Genomic DNA, 27,505 nt, shown 5'->3' on the forward strand with positions numbered 1-27,505 from the left:
AGCGACCACCACGCGTGCCTTTGAGATCCCATCGCCCCGGAGGGACAGTGAGCTGTGATTGGCTGGTGGTGATGAATGACATTTTATATTTTAAATGTTTAGTTTGTTACTTCAGAATCAAATCAATTATAAAAAATACATATATTTATACATTAATACACATATTAATACATTAAAATCCCATTATAAACAATACAAATATGTATACATAAATTATAGAAATGACATTATGAACAATAAATTAATTATATACATAACATTACACCATTGGTTCTCAAAGTGGGGTCCGGGGACCCCCAGGGGTACTTGAGGGGGTTCCAGGGGGTCCCCAGCTAAATGATGGATAGGAACCAAATGGGCCCTTATGGGTCTGTAACTCTGAGAGTGTACAAACGGACACTCTCAGAGTTACATTAACATTGATTTTACAATATGAATTGGGGTCCCAGAGATAGATATGCCATTAAATGGGGGTCCGCAGCCCTAATGCATGTCAAACTGGAGGTCCTTGAAATTAAAATGGTTGAGAATCACTGCTAGAGAGCCATAAAAATATTCTCTTATTGGGGTCACTGGCATATCTTTTCAAATGGGGGTCCGCGGGCTGATAAGTGTCAATTTGGGGGTCCTTGACATGAAAAAGTTTGAGAACCACTGCATTACACTATAAATTATACATATATTTACATGTATTATAGTTGAGAAGAGAATAAAAACATGAATAAATTACATTAAATTACATTATAAACAAAACTATTAATAATAATTATTAACCTAACATAGATCTATACATACTGTTTAAGGGTTTATAGATCTATCTATGTAATCAAACAGATTGATTGATTGAATACTACATTAGAAGTAGAAAAAAAAGAGCATATAAAGTACAGATCTATAAAAGGTCTGTTATGAGGATTTAGGGCTTGTTTCCATTGTGGTCTTTGTACTCAATTCACAGAGACGTCACATAAACATTTTTTTATGAAAATATCAGATCTATAAGCTCACAGCGCGTGGCTGTGAGCTTATAGATCTGATATTCTCACTCGTACGACGACATTTAATTTATTTAATTTATGAAAAACAAAACAACAAAATAAACATAAAAAATAGGATATAGGCCTACGTTAGAACTTATCAACGGTTCCCATGGAGACCACAAACTGACCAATCACAGCGAGACAGGGGGGGCGGGGCCGTCCTCCCGGGCTATGGGGTCCAGGGACTGTGTCTGTATAAAAGGACGAGACTGGAGCCGCGCGAGACACTGTGAGAACAGCGTGAAACACGCGCACGCACTCACACATACATACTTACATACATACACGCGCGCGCTTGCGCGCACGCACGCACGTCTCACACACCCACACACACACACACACACACACACACACACACACACACACACACACACACGCACACACACACACACACACACACACACAGTTAGCATGCTAACGCGTTAGCATCAACGTTGTTGTCTTTTAGTTTTTACAGCGGATGTGACGTCACGCACCAGGAAGTATCTGGTTAGCAATGAGTGTGGCTAGCAGCGGGAGCTAACGGTGTGTAGCACGATTTGTGTGTTTTGTGTTGTTTGTTTTGTTTAGTTTTTTCTCTCGTCTGTTTAAGTAGGGGCGCGTGCACGTGTGCACTATTCATGAGCAGGCGTGGAGATATCGCGCAGTTAGGGGCGTGGCTTATGTAAATTAGATTAGACTGTGTGTGTGTGTGTGTGTGTGTGTGTGTGTGTGTGTGTGTGTCATTATGGTAAGGTCTTGTGAGCTTGTAGATCTGCTATAACAGATTTGGTGTTAAAGGGATAGTACACCCCAAAATGATCCCAAAATAATAATTTACTTATATACCCTGAGACAATAATTTGACGAGCGGCGGAGTGTGGGAACCCCCCAAAATAATTATAAATAATCATATTTGAACTGGGAAACCCCTAAAATAATTATAAATAATCATATTTGAAATGGGGACCTCCCAAAATATTATAAATAATCATATTTGAAATGGGGACCCCCCAAAATAATTATACATAATCATATTTGAAATGGGGACCCCCCAACATAATTATAAATAATCATATTTGAAATGGGGACCCCCCAAAATAATTACAAATAATCATATTTGAAATGGGGACCCCCCAAAATAATTTTAAACTAGAAAATGTGCTCCTCGGAGCACAGGTCTCCACCAGTACTGTTCCTGATTCATCCTGTCTTACCTCACTTCAAAAAATATAAATGATTTTTTGAAGTGACACCTATTTATAGTCTCTATTTCATCATGCGTCTCGCTAGCCAATCAAAGCACACCCTTTCAACATATTGTCACGTGAAACACACGGAAGGACGGAGACGAAGACATACTCTCCACCTCTGGAGGAGACAATAATCATATTTGAACTGGGGACCCCCCAAAATAATCATATTTGAACTGGGGACCCCCCAAAATAATCATATTTGAACTGGGGACCCCCTAAAATAATCATATTTGAACTGGGGACCCCCCAAAATAATCATATTTGAACTGGGAACCCCCCAAAATAATCATATTTGAACTGGGGACATTAATGGGGACACAAAAAGTACTTAGTTACTTTAGACCACTGCCAATGGCCCAATGGGATTGTGCAACGCGTTTTTTCCTTGCTTGTGATTGGCTGTCGTGTCTTTCTGTCTCTCCTGACATCATCCAGATGATCGAGATGTCATTGGACAGAGAGACCGTCCTGTCTCCTGATAGGACGGCCATCAGACCGCCCGTCAAAGCCAGCCCCGCCTTCCCGGCCCCCGTCGGCCTATCGGAGCAGCCCAAAGTGGTGGGCGGGAACGGGAAGACACGCCCCCTGCGACCGAAGAATGGTGTCCAGCTCCAAGCCCCGCCCTCGGGCCCTCCTCCTCAGCGAATGGCGAAGCGGCGCTACACGGTGGGCGGATCCGGCCTGAAGGGACCGGCCAATAAGCGCCGTCGGCGCGTCAACAGCGACAGCCAATCAGCAGAGCCCGTTCTGCCGAGTCACTTCCTGCTGGGCGGGAACATCTTTGACCCGCTGAACCTCAACTCCTTATTGGACGACGAAGTTAACAGGTACACACACACACACACACACACACACACACACACACACACACACACACACACAGTACAATGACCCTATATTTCAGAGATAGTTCATTGTATTTAAAGGGTAAGACCACTGTGGTAGAGGTTTGGGTTGTGTAGTTACCTTGCCATGATGTAACTCCTAAGGTGGGCAAGAAATACAAAATAATTGCTCCATTGATTAGAAATTGATAATTCAAAATATGCTCCTCATTGACTTGAACACAAACAAAGTTGATTCAGACAATATAGAACATCACCAAACCCACTACTGTTTTTGTTTTAAATAAAAATGTCAACTTCCTGTTGATTTTGCCATTTTTAATAAGTAGAAAACCCGGACTGGATCGGCGGATCCGGATCCAGATCTTCTAATAGTAAAATCAACAGGAAGTTGACATTTTTATTAAAAAAAACAAACAGTAGTGGGTTTGGTGATGTTCTATATTGTCTGAGTCAGCTATGTTTGGGTTCATTTATGTGCTAAAAGAGTGACTTGGAGATCTGTTTTACCGTACAATGTAAGTCAATGAGGAGCATATTTTGAATTATCAATTTCTAATCAACGGAGCAATTATTTTTAATTTCTTGCCCACCTTTAGAGTTACATCATGGCAAGGTAACTACACAACCCAAACCTCTACCACAGTGGTCTTACCCTTTAAAGACATAAAGGGAAGAATACAAATGTTTATTTTAAAAGCCAAACCTTTGTTTTCTATACTTTAGCAAACTAGCCTTAATTCTAATTTTTACCACGTCATCCATTCATAATAGTATGGTATTATAATATATATATATATATATATATATACATATATATAGTCCTCTAGTGCAGGGGTCTTCAACCTTTTCAGGCCAAGGACCAAGGACCCCCTAGCTGAGAGAGAGATGAAGCAGGGACCCCCTCTATTTGATATAAAATTGTGTTTCAGATTTCTTATTTTTTCGTTTACTTGGTCTGCTCTTTTTTCCCTCTACACCAAACACCTCTTTGCCAAAAAATAGCAGATCTACAAGCTCACAACGCCTCGCAGCGCGAGGCGTTGTGAGTGTGTGTGTGTGTGTGTGTGTGTGTGTGTGTCGAGAAACGCAGCCCAAAACACACTCGTCCCAAAACACACTCGCCCTTATGTTTTTCGCCGACCGAGGCCAGATGGATATCCCCGGGCCGGGGCGAGTGTGTTTTGGGACGAGGCGTTCTTGTATTTCAGCAGCAACACGTGATTTCATTCACTGGCTTGTTTGCAAGTGGAATTTGGGGAAATAAAATAATCAGGAGCTCAACAACATAATGAGAGGATAAATACAAGAGCTATCTGTGCTAAAGCTGCAAAGTGTGCAGATTTAAGCGAGTATTTTAAAACAGTGAAAGCTACAGATAGACCCCCGCCACGACTCAAACTAGCGACCACGTTGTGAATAATTATAAACAAACAACCTCCTGGTGCTCATAGTTTGACCAAAACCGAAGGTATTGAAGAGGAGAACGCTGAGAATGTTACGGTCATCAGAGATCAGAGGATTTAACAGCTGCCGTTCTGATAATGTCAGGAGTTGTCACTGCTGTTGTCACCTGACAACAGTGACACTACGACCAGGTCGGGTCCAAGTGTTTCTAAATAGACTGCAGTCACTCTGCACAGAACCTTATCCATCACATCCAAAGTAGACTAAAGGTAAAGACCATGTATTATGCAAGTACATGATGAAGTTGACCAAAGTGTCTCAGCTGCATTTAGGGTTGCCAACATCCAGAACTGTAGAAACGGGACCCATGCACGCGCGCGCAGCGGATAAAGTTACTTTTTTTGTTACTTTATTTCGGTTTTAGGGTTGGGAACAGGCTGACATGCCACACAAACAATGATGCCGTTCCCACCGGAGAAAATCTCACACACACACACACACACACACACACACACACACACACACACACACACACACACACACACACACACACAAGCACTCGTGCGAGCACTGTGCCTGCCCTGTCAACTGAGCGGTCCTAGCGCCCTTCGCATACAGCACACAAACACGCAGCCAGACACACTGCAGTGTGCGCAAACAGAAATATATTTTTTATTTATCCTTTTACACCGGAGTACGATACGATACGATAATACTTTATTGTCAGTTCACACTGAAATTTGTCTTGCGACCCAGCAGCCATGTATGCAACAATAAACAGTTTACACATTTGACATGACACAAGAAAAACAAAACACAATACAAAATACATACATAAAGACATACAAAGACAAGAGCAATGTCCACCTCTCAGCCTACCCTTGGCCTATAAATCCTGATTAAGCCTCAGTGTCGTCTGATGGACAAAGGACCTCTTCAGTTTGACCTTATTGTATGTAGGAACACCGTATCTCCTTCCTGAAGGCAGCAACCTATATTCTCCATACAAAGCATGGCTAGTGTTTGAAGTGATATTCCTTGCCAGCCTTATCATACTATCATTATACGTAGTTGTATAGAGCCTCTGAAGTGGCTGTCCAACAATCTTTGAACAAATGTTCAGTTGCTGCAGTAGTTGTGACTTTAAGGCTACAGACAGACATCCATACCAGGTGGTACTACAGTACTGAAGAACACTCATTATAACAGAAGTGAAAAACAAAAGAAGAATCTGTCTACTAGCACCAAAAGATCGCAAACGGCGAAGGAAATAGACTCTTTGCTTTGTCTTCTTACCCACTGATTCAATCTGTTCTTTCCATGACAGAAGGTGGTCAATTACTACTCCTAGGTATATATACGAACATACCTGGTTGATCTGTTCACTATGAATAGTTATGGGGGATCTGTGTATCTCTAGTGGGGCACCAAAAACAATCTCCTCTGTCTTTTTTGTGTTAATGATAAGAGCGTTGTTATCGCTCCACTCCACCACCTTATTTACTCTGTGTTGGTGCAGTCCAGGATCACTGGAACTATCCAAAAGGGAAATCAAAACTGTATCGTCAGAGTACTTTAGAATGTATTGGTCTGTTTTGTCAGTGCGACATTCAGACAGACATTCCTCAGTACGACAGCTGTCAGTATAAAGGGTGAAAAGTACAGCTGAGCTTACGCAACCCTGGGGAGCACCAACATTAGTAGTTAATGCTGCGGAGAGGGTTTTGTTCACTTTCACCCTCTGTACTCTGTTAGTAAGGAAGGAAGCATACCAGTGAATTAAGTATGGATTCAGTTGCAACTGCACCATCTTTGACACCAGAATATCAGACTGTATTGTATTGAAAGCTGAAGAGAAGTCTAAGAACAGCACCCTTGCATAATTCTTATTAGACTTATCTAGGTGTTTTGTAATGAAGTGGACCAGTGTGACAACCGCATCCTCTGTACCGCAACCTTTCTTATAAGCAAACTGACAGGGGTCAAATTTGTCTTTAGTTATACTTACAAGATGTTGCAACAGTATTCTTTCCAGTGATTTCATGATCACTGAAGTGAGAGCTATGGGTCTATAATCCTTATGTTCTTTTGGACATTGGATTTTGGGTAGTGGTTTTATGTGTGAGGTTTTCCAACACAGAGGAATTGTGTGTGTGTGTCTACAGAGTCCGGGACAAACAAAGTCCCGTACGGGACACGCCTCTTTTGGCTCAAATACGGGGCGTCCCGGCTAATACGGGACTGTTGGCAAATCTAGCTGCATTATATGTGTTATTGTCTGAAACAAAGGGTTTATAGTGAGAACTGCGTCACGGCCATTCACTGTGCGTACGACACAACACCCTCACTCTCACAGATCCATGATTTCTTTTTTTTTTTTGATAATAAATCGGTAAAATCAGGCAAATATAAGAATGAAATAACAAAACCCTAACCTCATCCTAACCCTAAAACCCACATAGTAAGTAACCAAAAATAAAAAAAAACTAACAAAATCCGCCCTGCGCGTGCATGTGACCCGCGATGTCCCGCAAACAGGGGTTCACTGTCCCTCAACGGGCCTGTTTGGAGACGCTCACCCTGTGAGTCACCCTGTCTACTTTATTATGTATTATGTCACCCTCTCTACTGCTCATGTCCAGCTTTGTAATATAGGCCGCTGCAGTTATGAAAAAAAGCACCTAACCCAAAACTAATTGCAACAAAATGTTTTTCAACTGTTTCTTGCAGTATTAGGTGTCCTTGATAACATACTCAAAGTTTACCAAAGTTTGAGAACTGGAAAGGTGTTATTTTCAAGATGGCGTCCAAGATGGCCAAAAAATCTTTAAAATAACCTAACTCCTTCATTATTTCTCCTAGACAAATACTTTTTGTGTCTTACCCTATGTTTTGGGGGCCTAGAAATCCACTGGAATTGTCCAAATTGCAGAGATACAATTAGATAATTGTGAAATCCAATATTTTGTTTGTGACTTAAAACCCTCTGAAATGGTCACCCGTTTCAAGTTAACTAAACTAATTATGCAATAAACTAGTTCTATTTTTTTTTACTGGAACAAGGCTTCAAGATATCCTTAAAACACAAGTCACAATTTTCATTTTTGTCAATTTTGTCATTCAGAAGGTGCATGGCAGAGAAAGAGAATATTGTCAGTTGATATAGTATTGCATGCAATATTGAAAGGTTTTGGATAGCTCTGTGGATCAAATGTGAATCAAAGTGTCATCTTGTAGACACAAGATTTTGAAAAACAATAAATAGATTTTTGAAGAACGTTTTAACACATTAGGAAGGCAATCAGTGTGAGTGAGTAAGAGGGGGTGGGGTGGGGGTGGCTACGGAGGTTAGTGAAGAGCTGTCAAAACCCATGTCTCTACTGGGGGCCTAGGCAGAGGGGAGTATGGGGGGTAGGGTTGTGTGAGGAGGTAAAAGGGGGTCTGGTGTAGAGTTTAGAGGGCCTAGGGTTCCCCTCAGGTGGGTACAGGGGAGTATGGGGAGTGGGGGTCACTGGATTGCTCCCTGGGCACTTGGAGCACAGAAGAGCAAAGTTATAGGAGCCAAGGAGACCCTGAGCTTCTCCTCTCCCCCATGTCCGAGGTGCAAAACCTCCAACAGTTGGCTCAGACATGTCCCATTAAAGCTATAGTGGGGCACTTGGGAGCTCAGGACGAGTGCTCATAGGCAGTTAAAGAGAATGGGGCTTGTCGGCCCCTGTGGTGGTAGTTCTAAGACCTCCACGTTGTGCATCGCGAGCCAAATTCCAATATTCAAGTGTCCATCATTAAGTCCTCCACTCCCGCCTTAGCCCTGCCTCCGAGGGAGGAGGTGAGGAGGCAAGGAGCGTAATTTTTAAGTGACAGCAATTATGACGTGTCACACAGTTGGATTGCTGGACTATTTCGGAGCTCGGAGGGTTGTCATGTGGAGGAGGAGAAATTATACGCCACCACGCATTTTAACAAAAACAGTGCCGCAAATGATACATGAAAGATATACTTGTATCTTGCCATATTTCACTCCAAGTGGCTTAGGGAGCCTGCGCTCACCTGGTTCTCAGCAACTCCAAAAGCAAATTAGCATTTGGGATGCAAACAATTTCTAAGTCACGCTGGAGGACGGAGTGAGGAGGAGGTAGAAATGAAGCTTATGTGTTAGGCTGAGAGGAGTGTCCCTATGTCGCCTGGCTCACTGGATAGTCCCACTGGTCCCAAGTGGACCTCCATGCTGGCTCCTATGCCCTATGGCACTCGTGAGTGGCCATAGTTAGTGAGGACGGACCCCCCATAGTGGTGGTTGTAAGACCATGTGGTGCATGACTGTGTGTCAGGCAGACAGGGGTGTCCCTATGTCGGACTGGCTCACAGGAGAGTCGGTGACTTAGTGACTTATCATTATGGCTCAGAGCGTCCTTTCCCCTCTCCAGAACAAAAAAATAGTCTAACCATTAGGTGTACACAGAAAGCAATGCTTGTTTGTTGGATAGCAGCATGGACACAGCGTGGAGGCCGGGATTCTATGGGAGACTGGAGCCCAGGGCGTCATGTCTGTCTCCTATGCCTTCTTGATGTTAAAATTATCCAGAAAAAAAGATCAAGGTTCAAGGTTATTGCTATAGCAGTACCGATCACAAAATAAAAGACATGTGAAATGAAGTTTGCACAAAAAACCCACACAACTACTACAATCTCAGGAATAAGAAGATGTCTGTGACAAGCAAATCTAAACCCTCTCCGCACCACACTCCTCCACCACCCCTGCCTAGACACCCAAGACAGCAGACACTAGATACATGTTGTGATAGCTCTGTACTGTCTTGCACATCCTCTCCAGGCCCATAAGGGGCCATTTCTCTCCACTAATATTTGTGAATTTGGCCAATTTGCTATTAAAAAGGTCTTAATAGTGATTAAGTTGTCACTTTGGAAATGTGCAGATACACTGTATACACTTATACTGTACGTTGGTTTGTTTACTGTTGAGTGGGAAAACAATGATGCTCATTAAGCTAATAATCGGGGGGGGGGGGGGAAATAGTGAAGAAACTTCTCTGTAAGGAATTTCTTCCAAGATTTGTGTAACATTCCCAGTCTGTCAGTTACAGCCATGTTTTTACAAATGTCACAGTACCACCCAATAATAATGAATTTATTCCTTATTGTTATCAAAAGAAATCTCCTGAAAGCTTCAACAGTGAATTCATGTATAGGTGATGAATTCACCAATCCTGGGCATTATGGCACGTAGAAAAGGGAGAAATGTTATTGAAATTACATTGTTAAATATGCTTATAACCATGCTTATAACCAATTGCTTTATAATTCTATACTTGTAATCACTTGAATATAATTTATATTGTGCTAATTAGATCCAAGATCACCAAAACCTGGGGTTAGGCACCAAAATTACTTGTCTAGGATGAATAATAAAGGAGTAATGGTATTTTAAGGATCTGGCGGCGGCCATTTTGAAAATCGGACCTTTCTAGTGGTCCGATTTTGGTAAACTTTTGATATGTTATTAAGTACACCTGATACTACAATAAACCATTGAGAAAACTTTTGTTGCAATTTTTTTTGGGTCAAATCATAACTGCAGCCGCCTAATAGGGATGCCAGGGTTCAAGTGGTTAATATATTTTTTTGTTTTTTTAAGTTCCTATCACACACAGATTTGGCGGCCCCCCTGTAGTAACTCTGAGGACCCCCTAGGGGTCCCGGAACTCCTGTAGTAACTCTGAGTACTCCCTAGGGGTCCCGGACCTCCTGTAGTAACTCTGAGGACCCCCTAGGGGTCCCGGACCCCCTGTAGTAACTCTGAGGACTCCCTAGGGGTCCCGGGCCTCCTGTAGTAACTCTGAGGACCCCCTAGGGGTCCCGGACCCCCTGTTGAAGCCCAATGCTCTATAGAATGAATGAATATTAATTCCTGCTGGAAAGTCTAGTCTGCACTGAGTGGGCTGTTGCAATGTTACCTCTGTCCACTGGAGGGAGACAGAGACTAGAGAGTGAAAACTGAACCCTTACAGATCACCATGTTCTTTGATTGATTGATTGATTGATTGATTGATTGATTGATTGAATACTTAATCAACATAATTGTTAACAGTACAGTCAGTACAGTCAGTACAGTAAGTACAGTCAGTACAGTCAGTACAGTCACAGGTTCTGCTTAAAGGAAAACACAAAAAGCCCCGGAGGCCTTGTTTCCATTGTTTAAGCAACTATTTTTTGTTGCTTAAACTTATGTATACACTCATTGATTCACTCATATACCAACATCTGTTTTAACTGAAAAGAAATTGCTTCTCAGGTCAAATATTGATATGCGATTAAACATGCGATTAATTTAGATTCATTAATTACAAAGCCTCTAATTAATTAGATTATTTTTTTTAATATATATATATATATATATATATATATATATATATATATATATATATATATATATATATATATATATATATATATATATCGGCTATTTTTGATACTTTGATGTGACAGTGTGGTCACATGATGAAGTAGGACGTTCATATATTATATATATATATATATATATATATATATAATATATATATATATATATATATATATATATATATATATATATATATATAATATATATATATATATATATATAATATATATATATATATATATATATATATATATATATATATATATATATATATATATATATATATATAATATATATGAACGTCCTACTTCATCATGTGACCACACTGTCACATCAAAGTATCAAAAATAGCCGATCTTCAAGCTCACAATATGTCTCCATGTGACGCCTTGTGAGCTTGTAGATCTGTGTGTGTGTGTGTGTGTGTGTGTGTGTGTGTGTGTGTGTGTGTGTGTGTGTGTGTGTGTGTGTGTGTGTATCTTGTGACTAAATAACCATTTTTTTTTACATTTCCTGATAAAAGTAACTAACTCCTCTGACTCCTCCCCCTCTTCAGGGCGACCAATCAGGAGACCCCTCAGTGCTCGCCCCTGCCGCTGCGGGGCGGAGACCCCGTGGAGATCCTCCTCCCTCGCGACCGCAGCGACCCGCTCAGCCTCAGCCAACCGGGAGAGCCGCTCAGCCTGGGGGGCGCGGCCAGGGGCGGGCTCTACAGGAGTAGGCGGAGACACCGCCACCGGGGAGGCGGGGACAGAGCGGGAAGGGGAGGAGTCAAGGAGGCGGCGGCGGCCAGTGTGTTCGCAGGTAGAAACATGAATATTCGTGAATATGATTATGAGTTCATTTATTCATGTTGTGACTAATTATCCCTTTTTTTAATTGTATTTTTACGTTTCCTTAAAATACATATTATTTGAATATGTATTTATTTATATATGTATATATGTATATATTTATATATTTATATATTTATATATTTATATATTTATATATTTACATATGTATATATTTATATATTTATATATTTATATATTTATTTATATATGTATATATTTATATATTTATATATTTATATATTTATTTATATATGTATATATTTATATATATTTACATATGTATATATTTATATATTTATATATTCATATATTTATTTATATATTTATATATTTATATATTTATTTATATATTTAATTTAATTTAAAAATAAATCTGAATTCAAACCTTTTTTATGGTTTTTGTTTTAGTTTTTTGGTAAATGATTAGCAAAAATAGCAGATCTACAAGCTCAGACTTGTAGATCTGCTATGTTGGGCTTCAGGGCTATTGACTAGAGACGTGTGGCTCCTCTGCCAGGCCGGGTTGCCTACCCAGTAGTCCTTGGGCCAAACCCCAAAATCTCACATATCGCTACCACCTGGGATGGCAAATTCTAGTTGGGATTTTTTTATTCCTATACATCCCTAGATATTATTTTTGTATGATAGACCTTCCTGAGGCCCAGCTAAATTGGGGTTATCAGCTGCTAAAGTTACCACCCCCCATTGAAAAATGGCATTTTAGACACATATCTTGGTATTGGCTCACGTTCAGGGCATATTACAATGTTTTATATTTTATGTTTGGTATCATTTTTAAGGGGACACTTTGAGCTTTCATTCGAGCCCTTTGGTGACTATGTATGATAAGTACAGTGGTCACTGGAGCTCTTCAAACCTTTAATAACCTTTTTTTTCTCACAATTTCCGCCTAAACCATATATTTTCTTTTAGTTCTGTGGCATCAAGAAACATCAGAGACACAAAACACAACAACTGGAATACTGACATGACCCTAAGGATTCAGGAAATGTATAATTTACCCATAGTATTTCATTCTGGGGTGGTCATTTTCAGCCTTATCTTAAACAAGCACTTTTTATGAGAAATAGACCGGTCAATAGGCATATAAGAAAGAGTACCACTAAACCTCCCTAAACATTGATACAAAAGGGTTTTCAATTGATTCTGGTACCTTTAGGCATGCTTGAGAACATCCCAAATATCCAGGAAAATATACTTAGCAGAAAGGCATAATTTTCAAGATGCCATCCAAGATGGTCATGCAGTTCTGGGCAAGAACCATGCAGTGTTTTGCATGCAGTACAAATATGTAATTTCTGCCTATTGTAAAAAGGAGACCACTTCTAGGAGAGGAGACTGCATCTATAGCTGTATGAGACCACTGTACTGTATCTAGAAACCACTGTACTGTATCTAGACCACCACACTGTATCTATTGCTATATGAGACCACTTTACTGTATCTAGAGACCACTGTATTGTGTATATATACCACTGTACTGCATCTATTGCTATATGAGACCACTGTACTGCATCGATAGCTATATGAGACCACTGTATTGTGTATATATACCACTGTACTGCATCTATTGCTATATGAGACCACTGTACTGCATCGATAGCTATATGAGACCACTGTATTGTGTATATATACCACTGTACTGCATCTATTGCTATATGAGACCACTGTACTGCATCGATAGCTATATGAGACCACTGTATTGCATCTAGACCACTGTGCTGCATCTATATCCCACTGTACTGAATCTATAAACCACTGTACTGCATATATAGACCATTGTACTGCATCTAAAGACCACTGTACTGCATCTATAGACTAGCTACTGTATCTATAGACTGCTGTACTGTATCGATAGACCACTGTAGTGCATCTGTAGACCATGTAGTGCATCTGTAGACCCCTGTCGTGATCTGTAGACCCCTCTAGTGTGTCTGTAGACCCCTCTAGTATGTCTGTAGACTACTGTCGTGATCTGTAGACATCTCTGGACACCGATACTGCATCTGTAGACCCCTCTACTGCATCTGTAGACCACTCTAGTGCATCTGTAGACCACTCTAGTGCATCTCTAGACCCCTCTACTGCATCTGTAGACCCCTCTACTGCATCTGTAGACCACTCTAGTGCATCTGTAGACCACTCTAGTGCATCTGTAGACCACTCTAGTGCATCTGTAGACCCCTCTACTGCATCTGTAGACCACTCTAGTGCATCTGTAGACCCCTCTGCTGCATCTGTAGACCACTCTAGTGCATCTGTAGACCACTCTAGTGCATCTGTAGACCACTCTAGTGCATCTGTAGACCACTCTACTGCATCTGTAGACCACTCTAGTGCATCTGTAGACCCCTCTACTGCATCTGTAGACCACTCTACTGCATCTGTAGATCACTCTAGTGCATCTGTAGACCACTCTAGTGCATCTGTAGACCACTCTACTGCATCTGTAGACCACTCTAGTGCATCTGTAGACCCCTCTACTGCATCTGTAGACCACTCTACTGCATCTGTAGATCACTCTAGTGCATCTGTAGACCCCTATACTGCATCTGTAGACCACTCTACTGCATCTGTAGACCACTCTACTGCATCTGTAGACCAATCTAGTACATCTGTAGACCCCTCTACTGCATCTGTAGACCACTCTACTGCATCTGTAGACCACTCTACTGCATCTGTAGACCACTCTACTGCATCTGTAGACCACTCTAGTACATCTGTAGACCCCTCTACTGCATCTGTAGACCACTCTACTGCATCTGTGGACCACTCTACTGCATCTGTAGACCACTCTACTGCATCTGTAGATCACTCTAGTGCATCTGTAGACCACTCTACTGCATCTGTAGATCACTGTACTGCATCTACCGAGCCTTTGTGGCGACATAGTCATGTTAAATGTGCTTTATATATACATGTTTAAAGCTGTGTTGAGTTGAGATGCAGTATAGTGGTCTATAGATACAGTACAGTGGTCAATGTATGTGGTCTATAGATGCAGTACAATGGTCTATACATGCAGTACATTAGTTTATAGATTCAGTACAGTGGGATTGGATGCAGCACAGTGGTTTATAGATTCAGTACAGTGGGATATAGATGCAGCACAGTGGTCTAGATGCAATACAGTGGTCTCATATATGCAGTACAGTGGTCTCATGTAGCAATAGATGCAGTACAGTGGTATATATACAATACAGTGGTCTCTAGATACAGTAAAGTGGTCTCAGATAGCAATAGATACAGTGTGGTGGTCTAGATACAGTACAGTGGTTTCTAGATACAGTACAGTGGTCTCATACAGCTATAGATGCAGTCTCCTCTCCTAGAAGTGGTCTCCTTTTTACAATAGGCAGAAATTACATATTTGTACTGCATGCAAAACACTGCATGGTTCTTGCCCAGAACTGCATGAGATAGGCATACATTTGGCATGTCTGTACAGGAGAGGCTTGTAGGAATCCATGTAACCCATTTTCATTCACATATATTGAGTTGACAGCTCAAGGGACCATTTGGAAAATGGTGATGGTCGTTTTTCCCTAGCCAAAATGTTGTCTTAACTTTGAATCATTAGGTATTTAGCCCCCTTCCAAGGTAGCATGACAAGGTTGGTCCCATTGGAAACCTGAGGTTGTCTGGAATCAAATGGTATCTCTATCTTTGGGCTATGTCTAAATTTGAGTGTTCCACACTCGCCGGCGTTCCAGCCAGCCATCCCGCAGGTCTCATAGGGTTAATAAAACATTGAAAAAAACACACTTGGGACCACTTTTTTTCTTGGGATCATCAAAATCCCAATATTAGAGGTCCTATGGATGCCAAAAATCAAAACTAGAAAAAAAAATAAGCAGTCGCGCGTGGACCCCTCCTAGGGCCTCTACTACTTCAGCTTTGATTCCTGAAAAAACTGCTCCACCACCAAATAGGCCACACCCACTTCATCAACTACTTTAATTGCACACAGGTTTGTTTAATTTATAAAAAAAAAGGAGCAGTGTGATGTCCAAAAAGTGTGTTATATAACTTTTAATATGTTGTTGGCTATGAATGAAAATCCGCCTATAGAGAAAAATAACAACATGTCAAAAAATATAAAAAGCTGCTCCTATGGAAAGTCTATCATATTTTTATTTACTTATATTGGCCCAAAAAACAATTTAGTATAGGTAAGGTTTTGCCAACTTAGTGGTAGCGATATCTCGTCTGGCCCAAGGACTACAGGGCCCGCACACTGTGGTCAAAGGATCTGAATAATCTAATCATATCCTGCTGAAAAGGGCTGCTGATCTTAAGGTACATCCCAGCCTAATCTGGTGGTTCAGGGATTTTCTTTTTTGTCGCCCACAAAGGGTTTGTGCCAGGGAAAACACATCAGAGGTGCTCACTGTGAGCACTGGTTGCCCACAAGGAAGTGTATTGTCCCCTGTGTTATTCTCTCTTTTTACCAATGAATTTATGATCAATGAGACATATTTTAAACTATTTAAGTATGCAGATGATATGGCCTTAGTTGCCCTGTTACTTAAATCAGACCCCCGTGGTGTAGATGCCTACCTGGCTCACACGGTAGCACTTGAAGGGTGGTGTAATACCAGCCAGCTAGAAATTACTGTAGGCAAGACAAAGGAGTTATTCATGCTTAAACCAGATATTACTATACTGCCAGTCTCGCTGGATGGCCAACTCATAGAATCTGTGGAGGACTTTAAATATCTAGGAACAGTTCTAGACTCCCGGATGAGCTTCTCTGGTAACACAGAGCACATCTATAAGAAATGTTCCCAGCGACTTTATCTACTCAGAAAGCTAAATAGCTTCAGAGTTAGTCAGCGGGTCCTAGAACTTGAGTACAAGACCATGATTGAGAGTGTTTTGACATTTCACCTTTCTGCCTGGTTTGGTCACCTAAACTGTAAATTACTGAACAAACTGTCTAGGATTGTGTCAATGGCTAGCAAAATCATTGGCAAGCCCCAAAAGGCCTTGAGCCTATTGTACAGGGAGAGAGTGAGGAGGAAAGCTCTGAGCATCACAGCCGATGGCTCCCATCCTCTTTCTAGAGAGTTTGAGCTTCTGAACTCTGGCAGGCGCTACAGAGTTCCCCTAGCGACCAAAAATATTTATAAGAAGTCTTTTGTCCCCAGAGCAGTCAGCATTCTTAACTCGACAGAATGACCTGCTGCATGGTGGTGATGATGATGATGATGATGATGATGATGATAATGATGAAATGAGGGCGATGATGATCATGAAACAGGTTCCTAATGTGGGTCTACTCTCCTTTTCTTTCTTTTATTAGCGATGGTGTTTTGTGTATTTCTATGATGTGATCCTCACTGCTGTGCTGTACCTCTAATGTTGTTTGTCTATGTCTGTATAGTGTCTGGTGAGCCAAAGACAAATTTCCACTTGTGGAATCTGTCATCTGGATCACATGACCAGAGATCATGTGCAGGAGTAACAGCAAAAACTGCGTTTTGAAGAAAACGCTAAATGTCGTAAAATGCAATGTGTCAGAAGTGAGCGGGGGCGATAAGGAGAAACATATGAATATGAATAATGTAGAAACACACAAATAATGGTTGTTGTAGCGCCACCATGAGGTCGGTGTGAAATATTTGTGGTGGAGGTTCTTTCTTGGCCGACTGTGAGTCTGTGAACGTTTAATCTGGAGCCGTGTTCATGATTTGAGGCATTTTGTGCAAAACGAGACACTGCTGCCAAGTTAAGAAGTTAAGAAGGCAATCATAGCCATAGCCAATCAGGATGGAATGTGAGATGCTTCTTGATCACATGACTATAGAGATACTGTGTAGCGATTTGCGTGATGTTTGGACAAATATAATATCAAAATAGTTTTTCGGTGGCGCTATAACAGGTCTATCATCGGCCAGAGGTTCTTTCTTGGTCTCTGGGGAGAGTTCTTTCCCACAAAGTTTCACTCAGATCGGTCCAACGGTGCCGGAGATTAGCTGCTCACAGACACACACACACACACACAGACACACGGACACACACAGACACACGGACACACACAGACACACACACAGACACACAGACACACAGACAGACACACAGACACACACAGACACACAGACACACACAGACACACAGACACACACAGACACACGGACACACACAGACACACACAGACACACAGACAGACACACAGACACACAGACACACAGACACACACAGACACACACAGACACACGGACACACACAGACACACACAGACACACGGACACACACAGACACACAGACACACACAGACACACAGACACACACAGACACACAGACACACAGACACACAGACAGACACACAGACACACAGACAGACACACAGACACACAGACACACACAGACACACAGACACAGAGGGGCAAAACACCTGATTCGGATGCTATCAATGCATTGAATGGGAGATTATCACGTTTTATCAGACCATTGAATGGGCGAAGTAGGCGACCTACTTACCTACCCACGATTTATCAGACCATTCATTGGGTGTGTTATCAAGACATACTGACCTACCAACGGAGATGACTTAAATAGTTCAGTTTCGGTTTTGGTTTTGGTTGTTTTGGTTTGGGACCATGACGGAGGCGCGCAGTCTCAGGCGAGCTGGAGCCCCGTGAAGGACCACCGAGGGAGCTAAAGCGACCGAGTTGCCGACCTGAGCGGTGCGACGCTCGCCTGAGCCTACTCAGCGCCGTTGGAGTTATGTACCGATAGGCACAGAATGGTAAATATTGTTGTGAGGACTGCTCCGCCTCCAAAGTAGGACCCCAATGGAAACAAGCCCGCAAGGACTTTTTTGGCCGGACCTTTTAGACAAAAGCATTATAAATGTAACTGTGTTGTTTTACATTCTTTTGCCTAATAAAAATTTCAATCAATCAATCAAAGGTCAGTAGCTCCTGATTACGCCTAATGAATGGTCTGACAAATCACGGTAGGTCCGTGTATCGCCTACTCGTCACCTACTCGCCCCATTCAATGGTCTGATAAAACGTGATAATCTCCCATTCAATGCATTGATAGCGTTCGAAGCCGGTGGCTTCTGTGTTTTGGGGCAAAAACACACAGTCAGCTGGCGGAGACAAAAATCACAAAAAAATTAATAAAAGAAAGAAATGGCATTCATAAAATGTCCTCACAAGTACATAAATACAAACCTGTGTGTGTGTGTGTGTGTGTGTGTGTGTGTGTGTGTGTGTGTGTGTGTGTGTGTGTGTGTGTGTTGCAGTACCTCACGTGTCCAGAGAGGGCAGCGCTCCTCCCTCCTCCCCTCTCTCCTGTGAGCTCAACACGTCAATCAACTGCCGGGAGGACGTGGTCCCGCCCATCCTGCCCCGAAGACACACCCACCCGCCCGCCGCCGGAGGCCACGCCCACAACAACAACAACAACAACAACAAGGCCCGTAACCACGGCGACCAGCGGAGGCGTCGCCGTACCACCTCCGCCGCGAGGTCGTCGCTAGGCTCCGCCTCCTGTGACACGCCGTCGGCCGTCAGAGCTCCGCCCCCCACCGCCCGCTTCCACACCCCTCTGGTGGGAGGAGCCGAACACAGGTGATTTTTTTTTTGATTGGTGCTTCTGCCTGCCAGTCAAAGCTTTTAACCCGTTAAGACCTGGAACTGTGTCATTTTTTTGATTTGAGATAAAAAGCATTATTTTACACTTTGGGCTATTCAAAAATAGCAGATCTACAAGCTCATAGCGCGGCACCGAGTGCCGCGCTATGAGCTTGTAGATCTGATATTTATGAAAAATATACTATATATGACTATGAATTGAATACCAAGGACCTCAATGGAAACAAGACCCCAAGGACTTTTTTGAACAGACCTTTTAGACAGTGATGTGTTCTAGATTTTTTTGGGAGGGTGTATACTATAACAATTCGCCCCCTAGTTCCTCCCACACGCACCGCACGCATGCGCCTATAATTAATGAATGTAAAAAAAAAAAATCGCTTTGGCCCCGCACAAACTCGGCCAGGCCCACTCAGGCCCAGTTTCATAGTAACACACTGAGTAGGCTACACTTACAATATGCTTTGTATTGATTTTCTACTGTTTCTAATGTTAATCACCCTGTAACTCAACCACTTCGGAGCTGCTTTTAGCCTTGGATGCATTTTTTTTTTTTTTTTTTTATTACCATAGAAGTGCAAGTACTGTTATAAACAAATGCTGGTTAGGCTTATCAGATATAATAGCAGTGTTAACAGCGAGCATTCCTGTATCTATTACAGAATAGTATTAACTTGGCATTGAAGATTCAAGATTTTGCTGTGCTATGACGCGCAATTTGAATACTAATGAAGTACTCAATTCAGTGACCTATTCAATGGAGTGAATGGCAGGTCGTTGAAATGTGTGAATTCCTTCGCCAGTGGCCATTAATTATCACCTCAAGAACAATAGCCACGCTACATGATAAGCCATCACCTCAGAGTTAGACTAGTCAGATGGTCAGACCACATTCTTGCTGTTTGTATTGCTGCGCCCCCCAGCCCAGCCACCTGGGTGCAGCGTATCAGATGCGTATCAACGTATCAGATATGCCGTTTCCAACTGTTTTTGAATGTATACGGTGGCGACGAAAAAAATCTGCAGGCCATACTACGTATACAGCGTACCACGGTAGAACACACCACTGCTTTTAGACAAAGTGTTTTAAATGTAACTGTGCTGTTTTAAATGTTTTGCTTAATAAAATATTCAATCAATCAATCAAACCGCGATCGGCCATTTTGGAGCGATCGCCCGTTGAAAATGTATTTTTTCATTAAAAAGATAATAAGGTTTTTCTAAAACGTTTGAACGGATGGAAGTGACGTTTTTTCTTCTGCTGGAAAGAATGATGTGAATTATGTATTTATATATATTATATATTTACATATATTTACATATATCATATGGATGTGATAAATGATATATTTATTTGTTTTCAGGTGTGGAGCCGCGTTGCCAGACTCCTCCTCCTCTTCCTCTCAGACACCAACGAAGAAGAAGACCAAGGACAGAGCTCGTTACCAGCACGGCAACCACAGCCGTTACTATGGTTACCACGGTTGCTACGGCGCCGCCGCGCCGCCGGGGGAGGAGGGGCCCCGCGTGGGCGCCGCCCAGGACCCCAGGCTCCGCCTCCTGAAGGCCGATTGGTTCAGAGACAAGCGGGTGCTGGACGTGGGCTGCGGGGCGGGTCACGTGACTCTGGGCGTGGCCAGGCACCTCGGCCCCGCCCACGTCACGGGGGTGGAGCTGGACGGGCGGCTGGTCCGCGCGGCCAATCGGAACGTCCGCCACTTCCTGTCACATGACCTGGCGGTCGCGGCACGGGAGAGGCGTGGCCTCCGGGACGACGAGGAGGAAGAGGGGCGTGGCCACCAGGAGGTCGTCGTCAAGACGACGACGGGGGGGGCGGGGTTTCCCCTCTCCTTCAGGGTGGGGAGGGGCCCGCTCGCTGCCCCCCCGCTCCGTCTCCATGACGACCACCACGGTTTCCCCGGCAACGTCTGCTTCATCATGGTGTGTGTGTGTGTGTGTGTGTGTGTGTGTGTGCGTGTGCGTGTGTGTGTGTGTGTGTGTGTATTCATTATTAATGAGCAACACTTCTATCTTTAAAGGTGTAGTGAAATGAAAAATATGTTTTTCACACTTTTAGAGCATATCCGTGGTCATCATATGGGCATACCTAACAATAGATGCAAAAAAAATGAAAAAACCCATTTTTGCGTATTTTTATATGTAAAGTCCCTAAAAAGCCAATCTTAATTACTTCCTGTAAAGGAAAACGTGCTGCGTGATGACATAACACAGCCTTCATGAATATAAATGAATCTTGATTACATGCACCTGTTTGATTCCCATAGCTGCACGTTCTTCAAACACAGCTGATTTTAATTACAGAGATACTCCGTTTTGAATCTCATTGAAGATGAGTGTATTACTCATTTTAAACTTCATCTGCACACTAAAATATGTATCTGAAAACTTTATAGGTGAGAAATAAGCCAGGTAGTAGCAAACGTGCTTCACTGGCCGTCTCTCTCTCACTTGTAAACAAACACTAGCCGTGTTGCGCACGGCTGAAGTGATTGAGATCCAACGTCCCATAGCCTGAAGGGATGGGACCTTCTGATTGGTTTAGAGTCGTTGAGCCCATGTTTCAGGCTGAACCTTCAAAATAAAATGACCGAAAATGTCACTTCAGTGCGTCTTTAAACTAACTGTCTGTCTGTCTGTCTGTCTGTCTGGTTTCCAGGGCGACTATGTCTCGGAGCAGGAGGCGTGGCCTGGACAAGGCCAGTACGATGTCATCATGTGTCTGGGCGTGACCAAGTGGGTCCAGCTCCAATCAGGGGACGGGGGCGTGGTCAGGCTGTTTAAACGGGCCTATCAGAGCCTGTCGCCGGGCGGAATGTTTATCCTGGAAGCTCAACCCTGGAGCAGCTACGCACGAAGCAAAAACCTTACCGTAAGTACTGTAATATAGAGCCTGTTATATATTGTAAAATTGTGTTTTGTTGCTAGGAGACGTACTTGCTAACTATGGGATGTTATCTTGTTGCTAGGAAACAGTAACTTTCTAACTATGGGATCTTGTTGCTAGAGACAGTAACATTCTAACTATTACACAGACAGACAGACAGACAGACAGACAGACAGTAACTTTCTAACGATGGGATGTTGTTGCTAGAGACAGTAACTTTCTAACGATGGGATGTTGTTGCTAGGAGACAGTAACTTTCTAACGATGGGATGTTGTTGCTAGGAGACAGTAACTTTCTAACGATGGGATGTTGTTGCTAGGAGACAGTAACTTTCTAACGATGGGATGTTGTTGCTAGAGACAGTAACTTTCTAACGATGGGATGTTGTTGCTAGAGACAGTAACTTTCTAACGATGGGATGTTGTTGCTAGAGACAGTAACTTTCTAACGATGGGATGTTGTTGCTAGGCAACGACTCGTCACAACTACAGGAGCGTCAGACTGAAACCCGACACCTTCAGCTGTTACCTTATAAGGAGTGTAGGATACACTTCCTACACACTGTTACACACAGGTAACACACACTCACTATATTAAATACACACTGTTACACACATGTAACAAACACTCATTATATATTATTAGGGCTGGGACTTTATGGCGTTAATTTCGATCAATTAATTTACAGAAAAAATATTGCGTTAAAAAAAATGAACGCATTTTAATCGCACCTAATTTTGCACCGCGGAACGTTTCTCACTGGACCAGTTTCAGACGGACCGATCATATCAGCGCACCAAACCAACCAGCGTTTGTCTCAGGGTACGTACACACATGTCCGTTCGCGACCGTTTCGCGTCCGTTTCATACCGTTTCCGGTACGGTCCCGCTTTTTTTTTTAACATGGGAGTGGATGGGACTTCCGGCGAACGGAAACGGACGCAAAACGGACGCAAAACGGTCGCGAACGGACATGTGTGTGCATGTCCCCTGAGACAAACGCTAGTTGGTTAGCCAATGAAATCCAATGAAACTGGTCAGATGACCAATGATATCCAATGAAATCGACAGGAAGTGGAAAACACACAGCCTAGGAAACAGGTGAATAAAAAACAACAGTAACAACAACACACTCTTCCAGCCTCCAGTGGTGGAGAATAGCAGATCTACAAGCTCACAATGCGTTGTGCTTGTAGATCTGCTACTTTCAAATGGCCATGTTTTGTAATAATAATCTAAATCTACAAAGTAACTAAAGTTTTCAATGAATTGTAATGGAGTAAAAAGTACAATATTTGCCTCTGAGATGTAGTGGAGTAGAAGTAAAAGTATTAGAAATTGGAAATACTCGAGAGTCAAGTGCAACTACCTCAAAATTGTACCTAAGTAGAGTTCTTGAGTACATGTACTTAAAGACGTATGCCAAAATCCATTAGAAATGCTTTTCACTGTTAATATTCTCAGGTCAAATATTGATATGCAATTAAAATGCGATTAATTGCGATTCATTACTGTAATTACAAAGCCTCTAATTAATTAGATTAATGTTTTTAATCGAGTCCCAGCCCTATAAAATACACACTGCTATCTTAATTGTAGCATACTTACCACACACACACACACACACACACACACACACACACACACACACACACACACACACACACACACACACACACACACACACACACACACACACACACACACAGACTGTGAAATGTTGACAACTGAACAACTAAAGTGTGTGTGTGTGTGTGTGTGTGTGTGTGTGTGTGTGTGTGTGTGTGTGTGTGTGTGTGTGTGTGTGTGTGTGTGTGTGTGTGTGTGTGTGTGTGTGTGTGTGTGTGTGTGTGTGTGTGTGTGTGCGCGTGCGTGCGTGCGTTGCTAGGTGACCAACGGCCAATCTACATCTTCCATAAAGGCTCCGCCTCCAGGAAGTGATGGAACTTCCCGTTTCTATGACCTTATATGGACAGAGGGATTACTTTATGAACATGACCTTATATGGACAGAGGGATTACTTTATAAACAATGGTATTTCCTTATATGGTCATAATCAGTTTCCCAAACATGAAGCCATCTCTCTTTTCATATGACCATATATGGACAATGGTAAGGCCTTATTAAAGGGATAGTTCACTATGGATTACACACCCCATGGAGACCGGTAGGAGACACAAAGAGTCTCCTTTGTGTCTCCTACCGCAGTGGTTCTCAAACCTTTTTCATGCCAAGGACCCCCAAAATAATATGTATTTGGCCGCGGACCCCCATCTCAAATATGTTGTTCCAGGGACCCCCATCTCAAATATGTTGTTCCAGGGACCCCCCAGAAGCAAAGATTTGAGTTACAAAGGTTTGCTTTTAAAAAATATATATATATATATATATTCAAAGATTTGTACAAATGTTCCCGATTTTTCAAAAATAGCAGATCTACAAGCTCATAGCGCGTCACTCGGTGCCACGCTATGACCATACTATCATATGATCATATGGCTATGACTTAGTTGCTTGTAAATCTAACCAATTGCGTCCAGAGCCATTCTTTTGATCCCGCCCCCTTGGGAAATAAAACCTCCTCACTAACCTCGCGTCACCAGTCTTTCCACCGCAGAGGAAAGCCTGGTCTGCGTTACTAAAGACCCATATGATCCGGTCTAGGCCACGCCTACTGAAAAAAAGAAAAGAAAAAAGAATCCTCTTTCCGGATTGTCACCATCCGGTTTTACGGTTCCGCTTTGTTTTGGTTCCCCAATCCCTATTTAAATGGAATAGAATTTCCCCGTGGGATAATACGGATAATACAGACGCTAAATAGTCTCCGGAAAGTACACTCACATTTATATTTAAAAAATAAGCTAAACTACGCCGCATCAAGGATTTTATAGGACGGACCTATTTTGGGGTGAGAGTCTTTCCGGTTTGTCGCGATCCGGTCCGCTCCCAACCGGATCATATACCCCAAAAGGAACGCTGCCCAGGCTAGCTCCTTACAGAAGCACCAGACTGTCATCCACACAGTCAGACTGTAGTTACATAGTCTGACCACACGAGGCGCTGGTCATTACAGTATTAGACTGAAAGAACGAGCCCTATCCATGGTCTTGAAGGGCGGATCCAAACCCAGCCAACCGGATTCGTGCGGCGCTTCCTATTGCTTCACCAATCTATGTCCCCTCTCCCCTCCCCCCCCCCACGGTCTGTGCACGGAGCACGCTGACGTCACCAAATTTAGAGCGACGCCCCTCTGCACTCTGATTGGTTAGGAGTTAACAAGGTCCTAAGACCATCGTTCTTTTGTAACAAAAACAGAAAAGGCTGTGACAGTATTGTCTTATGAATGACACACAAACTAAAACATATCCATGAATTTATGTCTCCATGAGGTGACTCATCCATAAGAAAAGTTATTTTTGGAGCGAACTATCCCTTTAAGGTTGAAAGGAAATGGAGTGACCATATATGGACGTGGGGAAGGCCTTGAAATGGAGCAACCATATATGGACAAAGGGATTTCCTGCCGTGGTTTTAAGGAACTGTTGGAAATGGACGGTCAGGAAATTCCTGGAAATATATTTTTTTAAATATTAAAAGTGTTTTAAACGTGAGGAAAGGTTTGAATGAATGAACATGTTTTTAATTGCTTTGTTTTTCTGTCTTTTCCATGAAAGGCACAAAATGTCCTGTGTTTACAACATGTTTTTAACCCTTTATATCCCTCTACAGCAGTGGCTCCCAAACTAAGGGTCGTGACCCCCCATGGGGGTCCCCACATTGTGTGACATTTAACCCTTTAAGGGCCGGTACACACTGTAGGACCTTTAACGTGGTCTGATCGTTAAGCATTACACACTGCAGGACTTTATTTCTTTAAATCAGCTCATATATGGTTGTGGTTTTCACACTATAGATTAACCCCCGACCAGGGATGACACACTGTAGGATAGTTCACTAGGACGCTGTCCAGAGTCAGACCCAATACATACATCTGTGTTTATTACAATTCATTTTAATCCACGTATCCTGTGATATGCCTCTCTCGGCGACAGCGTTGCCATGTCCGCTTTTTAAAAGCGACTTTGGGATTGTTTTTCTGTAAAGTTGCTTAAAAGTGTAGTTGCTTATTTGGTCTCGTTTCCTAATGTTGTTTGAACCAGTTGTTCTCAAACATTTTCATGGCAAGGACCCCCGAATTAATATTTGTCCGCAGAGAAGCAGACCTCCCCCTTCTGAAAACATGTTGTGCCATAGACCCCCATACAAGATCTGATCTGTGTGGATTTGGAAAACATTCCACAATAAAAAAAAATCCCCCCAATATTCCTTCTTTAAAAATAGCCTATCTACAACGTGAGCTTGTAGATAGGCTATTTGTTTCTCTGTGCAATAGTCTCAAATAAACAGCCCCCCTTCAAGCACGCTTGCTCACTCTCATTCTGTTTTATAATAATAATAATGTTTAACTCAACTAGACCATACCCGGTCGACGCAGCCGTGGGGGGATATGCGCACATGATCTGGCAACCCGGGAGGCAGTTCGTCCCATAGCTGGGCAGCCCCGTAACCATGGCGACAGTGTTTTACACATAAACGCTAATAACACTGAGGAGAACCGGGTATCTTCACCTACCACTACAGACCCACTACAGACAGAGGTTACTAGAATTATAGTAGGATACAGGATTAGGTGGTAATCAGACCAATCAATTTAGTTGATTATTTAAAAAAATCTATTAGAATTTATTTGTGTTGATCCATTGATATATAAGAAATACAATGAGCAAGATTAAGTCGGTTATTGGTTCTAAACATCGGTTTTGATATATTTTCTGTGAATTGCCCAGCTCTAATTCTTCATATTCTTGTATCTGTGAGTGAATCAGGGTCTAACTCAGGCTCAGAAAAGAAAAACAAGTCATTAAACAGCACCACTTTTCTTTGAACTATTTTAGTCAGTAAACTGAGTGAGGATAAATAGCACAATGACTTCCTCTTTTATTGTGAATTTTCCACTTCCTTGTCTTTGCCCTGTTGCCCCCACAACACAGAGGGAGTAAAACTGGACACACACACACGCACGTGTGCGTGCACATACTGTATGCACGCGTGCGCGCACATGAGCACACACACACACACACAAACCGTCACACTGTACAGAACAGAATACACTGAAAGCAAGCGAAC

At 42.4% G+C, this 27,505-nt stretch overlaps 1 protein-coding gene across 2 annotated transcripts; it reads left to right on the forward strand.

Moving 5' to 3' along the window:
* The first annotated feature begins 1,286 nt into the window (after positions 1 to 1,286).
* On the forward strand, positions 1,287 to 27,189 carry LOC311034688 (7SK snRNA methylphosphate capping enzyme-like). 2 transcript variants are annotated; one of them, XM_084042636.1, is made up of 8 exons: positions 1,287 to 1,565; positions 2,711 to 3,102; positions 11,505 to 11,752; positions 19,061 to 19,388; positions 20,777 to 21,353; positions 22,090 to 22,302; positions 22,787 to 22,892; positions 24,207 to 27,189. In XM_084042636.1, the coding sequence occupies exons 2-8, from the start codon at positions 2,711 to 2,713 to the stop codon at positions 24,257 to 24,259; spliced, it is 1,917 nt and encodes a 638-aa protein (XP_083898762.1). In that variant the 5' UTR covers positions 1,287 to 1,565; the 3' UTR covers positions 24,260 to 27,189. The 2 variants fall into 2 exon arrangements, with proteins under 2 accessions (XP_083898762.1, XP_083898763.1); XM_084042637.1 differs by having other exon boundaries at positions 22,810 to 22,892.
* Positions 27,190 to 27,505: the final 316 nt, after the last annotated feature.

Source organism: Gymnoscopelus microlampas (assembly GCF_963454915.1).
Source record: "Gymnoscopelus microlampas genome assembly, chromosome: 19".
Classification (NCBI taxonomy): domain Eukaryota; kingdom Metazoa; phylum Chordata; class Actinopteri; order Myctophiformes; family Myctophidae; genus Gymnoscopelus; species Gymnoscopelus microlampas.